Below are 13,839 nucleotides of genomic sequence, written 5' to 3'. Positions count from 1 at the left end.
TCTCTGCAGGCTATCAGGGACCAGGACAGACAGGACTTTGTTTCTCCCCGAATGGAGTCTGCAAATTCTGGCTTAGCCCCAGTTATGTCCAGGGTAAAAAAATCCTTTATTTCCAGCAGCTTTTGAAAAAAACTCTGGGGCTTCTGCTTTCTCCAAAGGTGTTGATGGAGGTGCTGATGGCTATGTGAAGGAGGTGCTGATGGCTATGCGAATGGTCCATCTAATCCCTCAAATTAAAATGCCTGAATCTGCTTTGAAGCAGATTTGCTGTTCAGATACCCTGAGGCACAGAGCCATGTGTGAAAAACCTCCAAGCAAATGTTCAAAGAAAAAAAACTTGAGAAAGGCAAGGCTTTAAGAAAAGGCGCTCTATCAGCATGGCCGCTCCCTACATCTCAGAAGAAATGTTGGTGTGTTTCAGAAATATTGACGTATTCCAAAAAGCCATAATAAAAATTGGAACTTTTTAGCATAGAGATAATGTGGGCTAAGCTATAATGCACTATGCTGATGACACCACTCTGATAGCTGAGAATGTGGATGATCTGCAAGCTCTAGTGATGAATGAATAAACAAACAAACCTGAACAATTTTCCAGAACTGAAATTGCCTATTACATCCAGTGCAGGTTTGTTTGAGGACTACAGCTCAATGCTGTGAAAATGAAGATCTAATGTAAGGTATTGAGATTGCATATTTACTTAACAGCCAATATGTGGGATGCAGTGGATATTCAACAATTGCATCAGGAATCCTGATTTTTTTGGCCGGAAATTTACTATATAAGTGGCATCTTGAGGAAGCACTGTGCCTTAGCAGAAATTGTTCAGGGGCATATTTAGCAAGTGATTGAGGAAGCTGCACCTGGAGAAATTCTGCCTGGATGCATCCCTCCCTAGCCTAATGGCAAGCTGAAAGATCAAGGCAAAGTGTGAGTGCAAGGAGCCTAATTTATAAAGCCAGCATCACATACTAGACTGTACAACTTACGTATAGCAATAGCAATAGCGCTTACACTTATATACCGCTATATAGCCGGAGCTCTCTAAGCGGTTTACAATGATTTAGCATATTGCCCCCAACATTCTGGGTACTCATTTTACCAACCTCGGAAGGATGGAAGGCTGAGTCAACCTTGAGCGTATATGGCATAGAAGTTAAGAAGGGCACCTTAACTTCAAATTTCCACACTTTTTAGAGCATGAGTGAAAATTTAAAGCATCCTGACTCTCAACTTATTTTTAAAAGGGAAATCTGACTGGGCATTGTGAGAAAGAGAAGTGTAACAATGGCTCTTGCCCATGCTGGTTAAATAGAGTCTCAATACTCACAGGGAATGTACATCTAATGTAGAACATACTTGTTCAAAGGCTGAATTCTAGCTGCTCGTAACAAGCAGTAAACCTCTAATGTAGAACCTCCATGTTCAAAAACCACCACCACCTTGTGTGCCCTCAGTAGTCCATCTGCCACCTTGACACTGCCTTGCATGCCCTTGAAAAGCCCCCTGCCGCTTAGCTGCCACATAGTGCACCCTAACAAGTCCCTCTACCACCCTGCCACTACCTTGCATGCCCTCACATGTCCCTTGACTATCTTGCCACTGCCTTGTGTGCTTCCTCACAAATTCCTCCATTAGCTCACTGCAGCATAGCAGGGCCTCGTAAGTCCCCCACCCCCACCCACCCAGCTTTCCACTGCCTCACATGCCCTTGAAAATCCTGCTGTCACCTAGCAAACGCTCACAACCTCCTGTCAACTTGCCATTATTTCATGTGCCCTTGCAAGGTCTCCTGCCACCTTGCTGCCACCTCTCATGCCCGTACAAGGCTCCTGCCACCTCATGGCCAATTTGTGGGCTTTCTCAAGTCCCTCTGCCACCTCACCACTTCTCATATGCCCTCATAAGGCCCATCATTGCCTTGTGTGCCATCACTATGCCACCCATCGTCTCCTGACTTCCTTGTGTGGATCATATCCCAAATTGGACCAAGTTCAAGTTGGCTATTTGTTGCATGTTATCACCCCCATTCATGCATATATAAACATAGGAAGCTGCCTCATACCGAGTTAGACCATTGGTCCATCTAGCTCAGTGTTGTCTACACACAGACTGACAGCAGCTTCTCCAAAGTTACAGACAGGGGTTTCTCTCAGCCCTGTCTTGGAGATGCAAGGGAGGGAACTTCGAACCTTCTTCATGCAAGCATGCAGATGCTCTTCTTAGAGCAGCCCCATCCTCTAAAGGGAATGTCTTGCAGTGCTCATATGTAGCCTCCCATTAAAATACAAACCAGGGTGGACCCTGCTTAGCAAAGGGGGAAATTTATGCTTGCTACCACAAGACCAGCTCCCCTGTACATTGTATATCTTCATATACAATGAAGATAAAACTATCCACTTCATAGTATACATTAAAGAGAAATTATGAAAAAATGAAGGTTAAATCATACCTTTCCCTGGTATATCATCCCTGCCAAATATAAATAGATGATATCCACATTGTTTCTCTAAAACCTCAGGAAGCACTTTCAGGACAAAACAATCTGGTGTGCAGTTTTTTGGATATAAAACATACGCATCATAGATCTTTCCATCTGCAACTGAATACCACAAACCAAGATAATTTGCAGAGCTAAATAATCTCACACTTCAAAAGGTACAATCCTTTCAAAAGTACCAACTAGCAGTGGCCAAAACAACATCTATCACATGTTTAGCTGGTGTTTCATGGCAATCCTCATGTAAGGCTAGTTCATATACTTCAGGCGTAGCATGGCTAGACTTGTTTTTCGTTTGCTTCCCACACTGTTCTGCTAATGTTTGAAGCTAGGAGACGACAGATCTAGCAAGATGGCTACTTCCAAAGCCAACACTGCCAATCCCTGGAAGTGGGTGAGACACAGATGTGGGATATTACCATGTTATTAGCCTCAAGTTGTGACCTTTGAGGCTAGATAATTACAGTAGTGGTGTGCAGAGATGCACCTAGATAATTTTGGAGCCCCCAACTGCCAGCATTTTAAATACATTTTTAACATGAGCACAATATCTGGAACAGACTAAAAAGGGGGGGGGGCAGGGGGTATGGAGACCCTGGACTTTGGCTCTGAATTCCAGGGGTAAGAGCGCCTCTAGTGGTGTGGGAAGATCCTGTAACATGGCCCCAAGACTCAACAGTTACCAGTTTGCTGCAATATGAGTCTTTTGAGTAAAATTTTGTTTTACTCCCAAATGTAGATGGAACATTCTTTTCCCTCTTCATCATCCTTTATACAGTAATGCTATATGATATTACCTTTTTTATGAAGGCAAGATTTTCGATACCAAAGTACAATGTCAATCTTGAAGAGCACATAGATTAATATGGAAACAATTATGATGAACACCAGGGCAAGAAGTCCGCCAATCAAATGTCCCGTAAAATGTTTAGCTGCAACAGAATACAAAAAAGAGAGTAATACTAAAAGCAGAGTCACTCGGATTTCCCTGAAGCAGACTAACAAATACCTGTATATATGAATCTGTTACTGTAGGGGTTATTAATTGGAAGCTCCACCCCTCCCCACCAAGAATGTTGCTTGCCTCCTCACCACCCCATGGTTGCAAAAGGCACATAGAGAAAGTGGCAGCTGTGGCACCAGAACCTGCAGGCACTATAGGAAAAAATGCAAGGTTATGGCACTAGCCCAGGAAGAAATGCTTTTCTATCAGCTGTAGATTACATTCATATTGTGATGTTCACCAATTTCTGTATTTGTCCTTAATTTTGATAATTCATGCTACTATAATATGCCTGCATCCCTTGGCTTGAATCTAAAGAACTGCAAGCAGTGTTCTGTAAGCAGAATGGCAAGCAGCCGTCTCTACTGCAGACCTACCTCAGTGCCTCTGAAACAGCAAGGCCCCACCCCCACACTCTGTTAGACAGCTGTGTAGGACTATGCTGAGAATAGACAAAGTAAAAATGTCCTGTGGCTTGCTCACCACTGCTACCCATTTTGAGCTATAGTAGAATATGGGGAGGAAGAAGGAAGATTCTCCTTGCCTCATGTTTTGCCTCTCAACCCATACCTATCCCAGGTAAGACAGAGGAAGAGTTTCTCTTCCCTCTGTGCCCCTACCTTTCGAAGCATGGAGTGACAGAGCAGAAGAAAGGAGAAAGACCTAGTCCCTGCCTCTCTGCCTCCTTGAAATCCCATGATTTCTTAATTCTTTTGCAGATCTTTTCATTTCTCTTATTAGGTTGTATTCTTCACAATTATAATGTTTCCTATAAAAATAAGACAACATACGTGGACATTGTATGGAGATATATGCTGCAACTTCACCAGCATGGCAAAGAAACCACTGGCCATAATCTTCATTTTTCAGTTCTGTAATGTTCAAAGACACTGTAGAAAACTGTTCTCCTTCAGCAACGAAATCGTTTCTGTCCAAAAGATAGTAAAGCACATACTGAAGATCTGCAATAATGAGCCCTTGGGGTCTGATTAAGAAGATACTGGATTTGGTGGGGGCAGGATTCTAGCTACAAACCTTTCAGCACAACAATAAACTAGTTGCTATGTGGGCTAGGCCAGGCAGGCCACCCACTCTCAGGGCTTATTCAGATGTGCAGGTACTAAGATGGTAATGTCCTCCCATTCAACTGTAAGAACCAGTTTCCAGTTAAGGATGCAAGCAGGTGGTTGTCAAGAATGCATCATATGAGTAGCTGTGTGAGTATGGTGGGTGAAAAGAGATTCATTTTCTCATCAGTAGTGATATCACGAGATATCCAGTAGATATCTATGTCCAATGCATAATGGGAAGAATCACATTTTCACAGCAGCCACAGTTATGGCTTGAGTGCTAGCTAGGAAAAATCCATGTACATGCAACAGAGGCACAAGCTGAATGAAAGACAGCTACACCAACCGATTGCAAATATACAGTAATTTACCTTAAAACTAAGTGTCTGTCCAAGCCAACAATTCCAGTAATGTTAATGCCCAATCATGAGTCTGGGTTAGATGGCGTGAACATGAAGATATGATAAAATAGAGTTCTCTGTCTTTCTTTGTGACCCTTCAAGACACATTTTTGTCACTTATTCTACCAGTACAAAGGTGCTTAATAGGGATGTGCAGACCAGTTCGGGGGTTTGTGGTCTGTGGTTTTGGTTCATGGGGTTAAACGGTTCAGGATTGAACTGAACACACACACACACACCCAGTTCGGTCTGGACCTGGACTGAACCCTCCCCTGAAGTTCAGGGGTTTCGCGGGCCGAAAATTGGGGAAAATCTTTTTTTTACCTTGTACTCCCCTCGGGGGAGTTCCTGGAGGTGGCAGCAGGGGGGGGTCTGCGGAGGTTCCCCCTCCCCCTGCCAGCCTTCTAAATCACCCCCCTTGCCCCATTTGGGCACTCTTTGGCTGGTTTTCAGCCTTCACCCAGCGGCCTGGTGGCCATGTTTTAGGCTGGGCGCCTGTGCATTCTGAATGCACATGCACACCCACTGCCTTGATATTTCCGCTCAGAACAAAATAAATTCCGCATACAGATTTAAAAAAAAATCAGAGAGAACACCCATTGTATATATATTGAATGTTAAGCATTACTTTTTGGGAAACAATATCTCAAGCTGGCCAATATTTTCATTTTCTGTTAGGAATTACCAAAGCTTATTTGCATGTTAGTTGTCCAGATGATTTTACAACCATAATGTTAGTATTCACTGCATTAAAACGAAGAAGCAAGTCACATAAATCTTTGTTTGATTTACTTACATATGAAAATATATACTTACTGATATCCTTCTATAATTCTATCCGGAAACAGGGCTTCAACTAGAGTATTATTGACTTTCCAAGATATAGGAATATAATTGTCTTTGAAACTGGATACATTGCACTCTATAAATACATTGGATCCTGAAAAATCAGTATCAGAAAATGGCCATCAGAAGCCTTTAATAATTTGTTGTTGCATATATATATACACACACACACACACACACACACACACACGGGGGCGAGAGCGAGAGCGAGAGACAGACAGACAGACAGACTGACCTGCCCCTAGGCTTTTGAAAACTACATTTCCCAACATTTTCTCAGGGAGATTCAGGTTGGTTAAACAGCTTTGAAACTGGTTTATATCTGAGGTGTTTAGATCAATGCAATATTGACTAATACTGATATAGTGTCATTGACCCATTAATATAGTGAAGGGATTGTAACTAAGCAAAATTACCACTTGCAGCTCCAAAATGAAACAGGATTGCTATGCAGTCTCAACTTTAAGGGCCAACACTGGCTGCTTTCTACTTCCCACACTTGGAACAGAAGTAAAGCTTTACAGCATTGTTTTCAGTTCTCAGTGCCAATAGGGAAATGATAATCAGAAATATTAGCTGTCCAGTGATGCTTCTCCGCTATAGCCCTTCAGCACTGAAGAGGTATTATTTTTCTTTAATTAGCTTAACTGACTTAAAATGGAAGTTCCAATCAGCACTTAATATAGAACTGTATTCTCCAGCAATGCCCTTCCCCATATCCAAGATCTTTCTATGAAGTTTATTTATTCAATTTATTTATAATATTGATACCCCACCTCTCCAGTGCACTACTGCTTGGGGCAACTCCCTAAGTCCTGTTCAGAAAAGGGGCCCTCCTCCTTACTGGTCCTGCCTATTTTATTGCTTCCTGTTCATCACAGGTAACAGATAAGTGATGGATTGAGCAGACTTTACTAATTGCCTCAGTGTCCATTTCTGTTCCCATAGGGCTGGAAGGGAACAGAGGTTTTAGTTACTGGTTTTCTTGAATTAATGCTTTTCTTCTTATTTTTTTAATAGAATTATTTCACTATGAAAAAGAATAATGAGAGGAAAATAATAATTAAAGCCTTTCCTATGTTAGAACAGAATTGATATTGGGGCAATTAAGAAGTGTCCCAATCCTCGGTAATCCTCAACCATTATCATCAGGAGGCAACATAAACTGGATGAAATTAAAGGTACAGGAGCTCTAACAAATGATCAATAGTGGTTTGCCAGTCTGTACTGGACAAGCCACTGTCGTCATTGAGTGTTATTGTAACAACAACAACCACTACAAATAGGTCTAAGAAATCACTGAACTGTGAGAAATTAATAGTGGCATCATCTAGATTCTCTGCAAGTTATGACAATTTCAGAGAAAAGAGTTGGTGCAGAATCAACCCAGGTTTCCAACAGTGCTCACAAGGGAGCACCGAGATGAAAACCAACTGGCTAGGATTCTAATTTATTTGCAAATTAACAACAAACAACAACAAATATTTGTATGCTGCTTTTCAACAAAGGTTTCCAAAGGGGTTTAAATTAAGATAGAAATTAAGATAGGTTATTTTATTTTGTCATTTCTCTCTCAAAAATATGAAAATACATAAAGACTTACCAAGTTCAGCTTCAATTGTATTGTTTCTTGGATAAAGAATCTCAGTTTTCTTCCTCTCTGGGTTTTCTAGTAGTAAAACAAACCAGAGATATTTTTCCAAAATGACAAGTGTATGTATAACTATATAGGGTATTTAAGATAATGTCTTCTTCACCATGAGCCCCATCACCCACTGAGATCACCTAAAGAGGTTCATCTACAGTTGCCACCAGCTTGTCTGGGGGCTATACAGGGACAGACATTCTCTGTTGTCGCCCCCACCCCTGCTGAAGTAAGAGCCTCCCCATCTCTGACAACTTTTTAAAGGTCGCTAAAGACACATTTATTCACCCAAGCTTTTTAACTAGACTTGTGGTTTTAAATTGTTTTTAAATATTAATTTCTGTTTTAATTTGTTTAGGTTGTTGTAAACCGCCCAGAGACAGAAGTTTGGAGTGGTGTACAAATAAAATAAAATAAAATAATAAACACACACACACACAATAAAATAGGTTAAAAAATTAACTAGCACACTCATAACACATATGACTACTGTGATTAAACTGAAGTATGTGTAACTGAAACAACCATTTTTTCTTCCTGGTTACTCCTGCCTGCCTGCCTACCTGCCTTCCCCTTCCTCGGGAAATCATCCTAAACAAATCTTCAGATGATCTGATGGATTCTATTATCCTTTCAAAAATACATAAACCTAGAAATCCAGGATGCCCCATTATCTCAGGTATTAATAATATATTGACTGAGGGCATGTTCAGTTTTGTGGGCAGTGTGGCTGGCATCCTAAGGAAGCACTCACATTTCTAGGGGCTGACGGGCACAACAGGAGCCCTCATGCCCTGCCTGCCCCACGCATGAGCATAGTTGTTCAAGAACTCTGGACTCCACAGTGCTCACCACTGCACTCCAGAAGGGCTCTGCAAGAGGGACAGCTTATTGTGGCTTAAGGGTTCTTACCAATGACGATTCGTTCTGGATTCCAGGGCTAAAAATGGTTTATAGTGTCATTAGTGATAGAACAGTTTAAGTTCTATCACTATTTCTCTTCAAAATTTAAAACCATGTACCTTGAAGAGAAGTGGTGTCCAAGGGATGCCCAGTGCCAATAAATAAAAGTCACCCACTTGGGAGAGGCAGATACAAACGACTGCTTTACTGGTGAACTAAATAGCCACAAAAACGTACCTGTAACAACTACAGAAATGCTTCTTGAAACATTGTATTTATTTCCTGCATAGATGAATGTTGCCGTGCATAGGTACTTTCCATTATCCTCTGCAATCACATTGTTTATTGTAAGATCATCTTTATAGATGTCAAATCGTTTGCCATGCAGTGGCTCACATCTCTAAATATAAATAAGATAGAGCTTTTTAATTATACACAGATTGTGAAAAGAATGCACTTCATTAAGCCATTAATTACAATAAACATCTGAGTAATGGGTAATGCTATAGCTAAATATCCAATACAACCAAGATTTTCAGAGCAAAAACACCAAAATAAAGGGACAACAGAATCAGAAAAAGATCTAAGTATATTAGCCATCTGCCCACAAATCTTCTGAAACAATAGGCTAGTTTGGATGATACATCCCTCTGGCACTGCCCTCTACACAATTAGAGATGTGAACACACACATCCTCTTTCTGTCTCTGCATACCACCCTGGTATTCATAATTGGGGGGGAGAGGGGTTGTGCAATTCAAAATTATGAAAACTGTTAATGGTGCCGGGGTGGGGACACAAGACTGTAATTTTAACAAGCAGCTGGGTGGGTTCTCTGATGGGCATGGCCCCTCAAGTCAATGCCCAACTTGACTGACCAACCCCCAGTGTCATCTCTGCTGCCAATTCTCCCCTAATATACAGTACTGAGGGGATTTGCAGAGAAATATCAAAGGGCAGGGAAAGGGTTAAGCACTTCCCCTCCTGTTTGCCAATATTCACCTGCAAATGCTCCTCTGGCAGCATCATTCCTGCATTAGTGTTATGAAGAAAAGTAAGTGCTATGAGAGTACTCAATGTTTTCTTCACAATACTCAGTTCATCCCAGCTTTAACTGGAATATTGAGAATTTTCTAACATGAGCTAGAAGAAGATAAGCTATGGTTAAATGCTACAGAAGAGGAAATCCTATAAGGTCTATACCTTATACCAATTAATTGATAGATTATCCATGTGTTCTCTGAAAAGGCCCATGTCAAAGCACACTATCTTTGCATTTGATGATATTGGTATCTCTTGTACATAGAAGAATTCCTCATTAAAACATCGGTCAGCATTAAAAACTGATACTCTCACAGTGCTTTTATAACATCTTGTTGAATTCCTATGATTAAACACAAAGAGCAGCTATGTTAACAGTATTTCCGTGTTTTTCTGAAATTTTAAATTGATTCTTCCAGAGCAGGGCAGGGGAGCCAAATAAATGAAATATTTTCATTTTCAACACATTGAAAATTATGAAACCAACTTCAGAGTTGACACTGATAACAAGCACAAAACTTACAATGCACCATCTCAAGAGGTGGTTAGTGCTATGACATCTTGATGTAACATCTGAACTGTTAAATCTCCCATTTTGCAAGAACCAATTTTTTGTAGAACTTCTCTGTGAAAACTTTCAACAGATCATCTTGCTGGAGAGTTATTTAGCATTTTTTATGTTTTGAAAATGTTCAAATAGTCCTGGATTCAATATTACTACAATGCTAGCAAACTCACTAAAAAAACCTGGAGTGTGTACATTCCATATTCAAACAACATTTATGCCTGAGGAAAGATTCCCATCTAAAGTTATTGGCCTACATATTGTGTAAAATTTATGCAAAGTAGTCCCTTTGAAATGTCCTTTGATTCTCAATGGGACCAATTTGAGTAATTTTCATCATCATGTGGGCCATTTCTTCCAAATTAGCCTGAGTGAATCCAACTCGATTAGCTCTTTGGTCTTCAGAGTCCAAAAAAAGGGGGTAGCAGCTGAAAATTGTACTCAAGTACTAGTTGAAAATTAGGTGAGTCAAGGGCCTAGCCAAAAGGAACAAGAAATCTTGGTCAAAGATGGGTGGCACAACATTTGGCCTATTTCCTTCACTTTGAGGTGTGTGGGGTGAGTGAAAACAATCTGTATTTGAACATTTGTTGAGGAATGGGGTGGGCAGTCGGTCTGAGTCCAATCGGTTCAGGCTTTAGGCAGTATTTTGAGTTGATTACAAGTATAGTATGAATGAGCCACCTAATGGCGCAGCAGGGAAGTAACTTGCCTAGCAAGCCAGAGGCTGCAGGTTTGAATGCCCACTGGTATGTTTCCCAGACTATGGGAAACACATATATCGGGCAGCAGCGAGACAGGAATATGCTGAAAGGCATCATCTCATACTGTGCAGGAAGATGCAGTGGTAAACACCTCCTTTATTCTACCAAAGAAAACCACATGGCTCTGTGGTAACCAGGAATCGACTCCGACCTGATGGCACAACAGCAGCAGTATGGTATGCATGAGAGTTAGTGGCGTAATGATATTAGCAGTGGCCCATGGCTAGCATTTTTTGTGGCCTTCTCAGCCTCCTGCCCATTGCTTGCCTCCATGACCCCCATTCAGCCACTCACTCTCTGCCACTGCCATCACCACTGACAACGTGTCATTAGGGTGGTGACATCATTAGACTGCATCACAGCCAGCAAAAGGCAGCAAGTCAGTGACGACAGTGAGTGAATGGCCAAACAGGGGCTATGGAGGCAAGTGGTGGGTGGACTTCATTACCAACAGGAGGTGCATGATGTCACACCCTGCCCCACTTGGCGGCCCATGTACTCTGCTCAAGTCCACTCACTTATGGATCCGCCCCCGATGTTAATTCAAAATAAAAATGGATCATGTTGAATTTCTTCAGTGATAACAACTGTTCTACCTCTCTTTTTAAAATCAGATTCCAGGGAAGTAGTAGGGATCAGTTATGGATTGGATGTGGGCTAACAAACTGTAATTCAACCGTACAAGACAGAGATATTGTATGTCAATAAGATTGCTGCTCCTGGGTTAGGTGTTCAGCCTGTTAGGAGGCATTGCATTTGGTGGGTAAGGTATGCAGTCTGAACCAGATATTCCTGGACCTGACTTTGCTCCTGGCTATATAGATGGTGGCTATAAGGAAGAGCTACATAATGGCACAGTGGGGAAATGCTTGACTAACAAGCAGAAGGTTGCAGATTTGAATCCCTGCTGGTACTATATCGAGCAGCAGCGATATAGTAAGATGCTGAAAGGCATCATCTCATACTGCATGGGAGGAGGCAATGGTAAACCCCTGCTGTATTCTACCAAAGAAAACCACAAGGCTCTGTGGGTGCCAGGAATCAAAATCGACTTGATGGCACACTTATCTTTACATACATGAAGCTACCTTTGAAGAGTGTTCAGAAACTGAAACTCTTGGCTGCATTATAGGCTTGGCTTTTATGTATTAATAATGTATATTGTTTTAACCCATGTAAACTTCTTTGAGGAAGGGCAGAGTATATATTTATGGAATTATTATTATTTCTTTAAAAAAAGACTGACTCAGGCTGTATAATTTTAAAAGTCTTGCCTGTGTCTATGAACATGGGTGTTCTGGAGAGGGTCCAGCACATCTATGTGGAATGCCATATTAGCAAGACATATATCTGTTAAAGATGTTCTCAAGCAGCATTTGAACATTACATGTGTGTCTGTATTCACACATTATGTTCAACACGCAATCTGTAAACACATGTACACCACTGTATGCATTACAGTTATTCATGTATTATATTCAATACATGAACAGCAGTACACTTGTTATCTATACCCTGAATTTGAAAGGGTCTGTACCCAGGTTCACCTTTAAAATGAATGCATGTACAATAATGCACATAAAAATACATCCATGTGTACAGACACCTAAACACACATATAACATAATGGCTGAATAGGGCTTCCAATTTTACACAAGGAAAACTATTCAGATTTTCAATGGTATAGCAAGAATTACTGCAAAAAAGCAACACAGATAAATGCAAGTCCTGACCGTAAAATACATTCGTAGACTCCAACATCGGAAAATGTTGCAGGGAGAAACCAAAGCATGCTACCATTTTGAAACACTCTTGAGTGCAGGTTTTTAGTTATAGGTGTTTCATTTCCACTCCTGTACCAGTTCAAGCCATTGTTTGAATCTTTTAAATGCAGCAAACTATTCAAAGTACACTTAATCCCAAGAGATTGTCCCATGATGACAGTCTTCAGATCTTCAACGTACACATCCTTTTCCCAAACCGTACACTTCTCTGCACGGAGAAAAAAAGTGATTAGTAAGATTAGTGTTACTCTTGAATACACTTGGAGAATAAAGCAACTCCAGTTAGTCAGTATTTCCATAAGAGACATAGATCTCCACATGGGCTGTACAGCAAGTGACCCTTTTTGAAATTGCCAGACCGCTGCCATGTGTCATGGGCCAGTTTGTCCATGAGGTAAGATAAGGCAACAGCCTTAGGCAGTGCCTGTGCCATGAGGCAATGAGGGTGGGCATGTATAATTTTATTGAGGGTGGGCATGTATAATATGTGTAGCATCCTGACCCACCTTCCATCCATAGGTGTCACCTCAACCTGTCTGTGTCTGCTGCTGTGCCCCCACCCCCATCTCCTCACCACCCCTCCACCCTCCTTTTCTGTTCTCTCCCACCTTAGCTTCTGGCCTGGCCCTGACACTGATGTTACCCCACCTCTCCCATCAATACCACTGTTCCCCATCTCCTGGCTAACCTACCTTTTGGGCACGATGATATTTAACTGCAGGTCAGCAGCAGATGCCAGAACAGAGTTTCTAGCATGGAGTGGCAGCCCCTGCTTCCTGCCGCCGCTTTGCTACCTGAATAACTTTCCCTCTTGTTTTCTTTCCCCCCCCTCCTCCCCAAACAGACTTGTGCAATGCACACTTTGTTCCCGAAAAGATGCAAGCAAAGTGCCTATGTCTGCTGGTGGATGGCATGGGGTTGGGGGGGGAGCGAAAGAGAAATTGATCCAAATAGCCAAGTGGTGGAAACTAACGGAGGCCGCCACTCCATTCTAGAAGCTCCATTGTCACTGCTGCCACTGCAGCAGCGTGCCCAGAAGGTGAGGCAGCCAGAAGATGGAGAAGGGTGGTCCTGGCATGGGAGGTGGGGTTGGCCCGCTCCTTGACACTGCATCGGGTGTTGGAGGTGTCACCATCACCAGGGGCAAAGCCAGTGGCTTCTTGGCTTTGCTTTGAGTGTCAGAAGCCCTTGAGCTGCTGCATCAGGTCACACCCACACTTTGTTCCCTATTTATTTCCACTTCCATTCTTGGACCATAGAGCCTACCAGCTATGATTATCCTCCTTATCCCCTTTTCTTCTTTTTGCCTACCCTCCA

The 13,839-nt window shown here is 41.9% G+C and overlaps 1 protein-coding gene across 7 annotated transcripts in view; it reads right to left on the bottom strand.

Moving 5' to 3' along the window:
• The window catches only part of LOC128350855 (interleukin-1 receptor-like 2), a 109,238-nt gene that overhangs the window by 2,398 nt on the left and 93,001 nt on the right, over positions 1-13,839 (bottom strand). For all 7 annotated transcript variants that reach the window (XM_053309656.1, XM_053309654.1, XM_053309655.1 and 4 more), the window contains 8 exons: positions 12,472-12,730; positions 9,572-9,752; positions 8,607-8,769; positions 7,425-7,490; positions 5,792-5,915; positions 4,296-4,432; positions 3,299-3,433; positions 2,454-2,603 (listed from right to left, as the gene is read on the bottom strand). In XM_053309656.1, the coding sequence (XP_053165631.1) occupies positions 2,454-2,603; positions 3,299-3,433; positions 4,296-4,432; positions 5,792-5,915; positions 7,425-7,490; positions 8,607-8,769; positions 9,572-9,752; positions 12,472-12,730 (1,215 nt within the window). The remainder of the gene's footprint in view (positions 1-2,453; positions 2,604-3,298; positions 3,434-4,295; positions 4,433-5,791; positions 5,916-7,424; positions 7,491-8,606; positions 8,770-9,571; positions 9,753-12,471; positions 12,731-13,839) is intronic.

This window comes from Hemicordylus capensis, chromosome 3, assembly GCF_027244095.1.
Source record: "Hemicordylus capensis ecotype Gifberg chromosome 3, rHemCap1.1.pri, whole genome shotgun sequence".
In the NCBI taxonomy this organism is placed as follows: domain Eukaryota; kingdom Metazoa; phylum Chordata; class Lepidosauria; order Squamata; family Cordylidae; genus Hemicordylus; species Hemicordylus capensis.
This window is presented reverse-complemented; position numbering and strand designations above follow the sequence as displayed.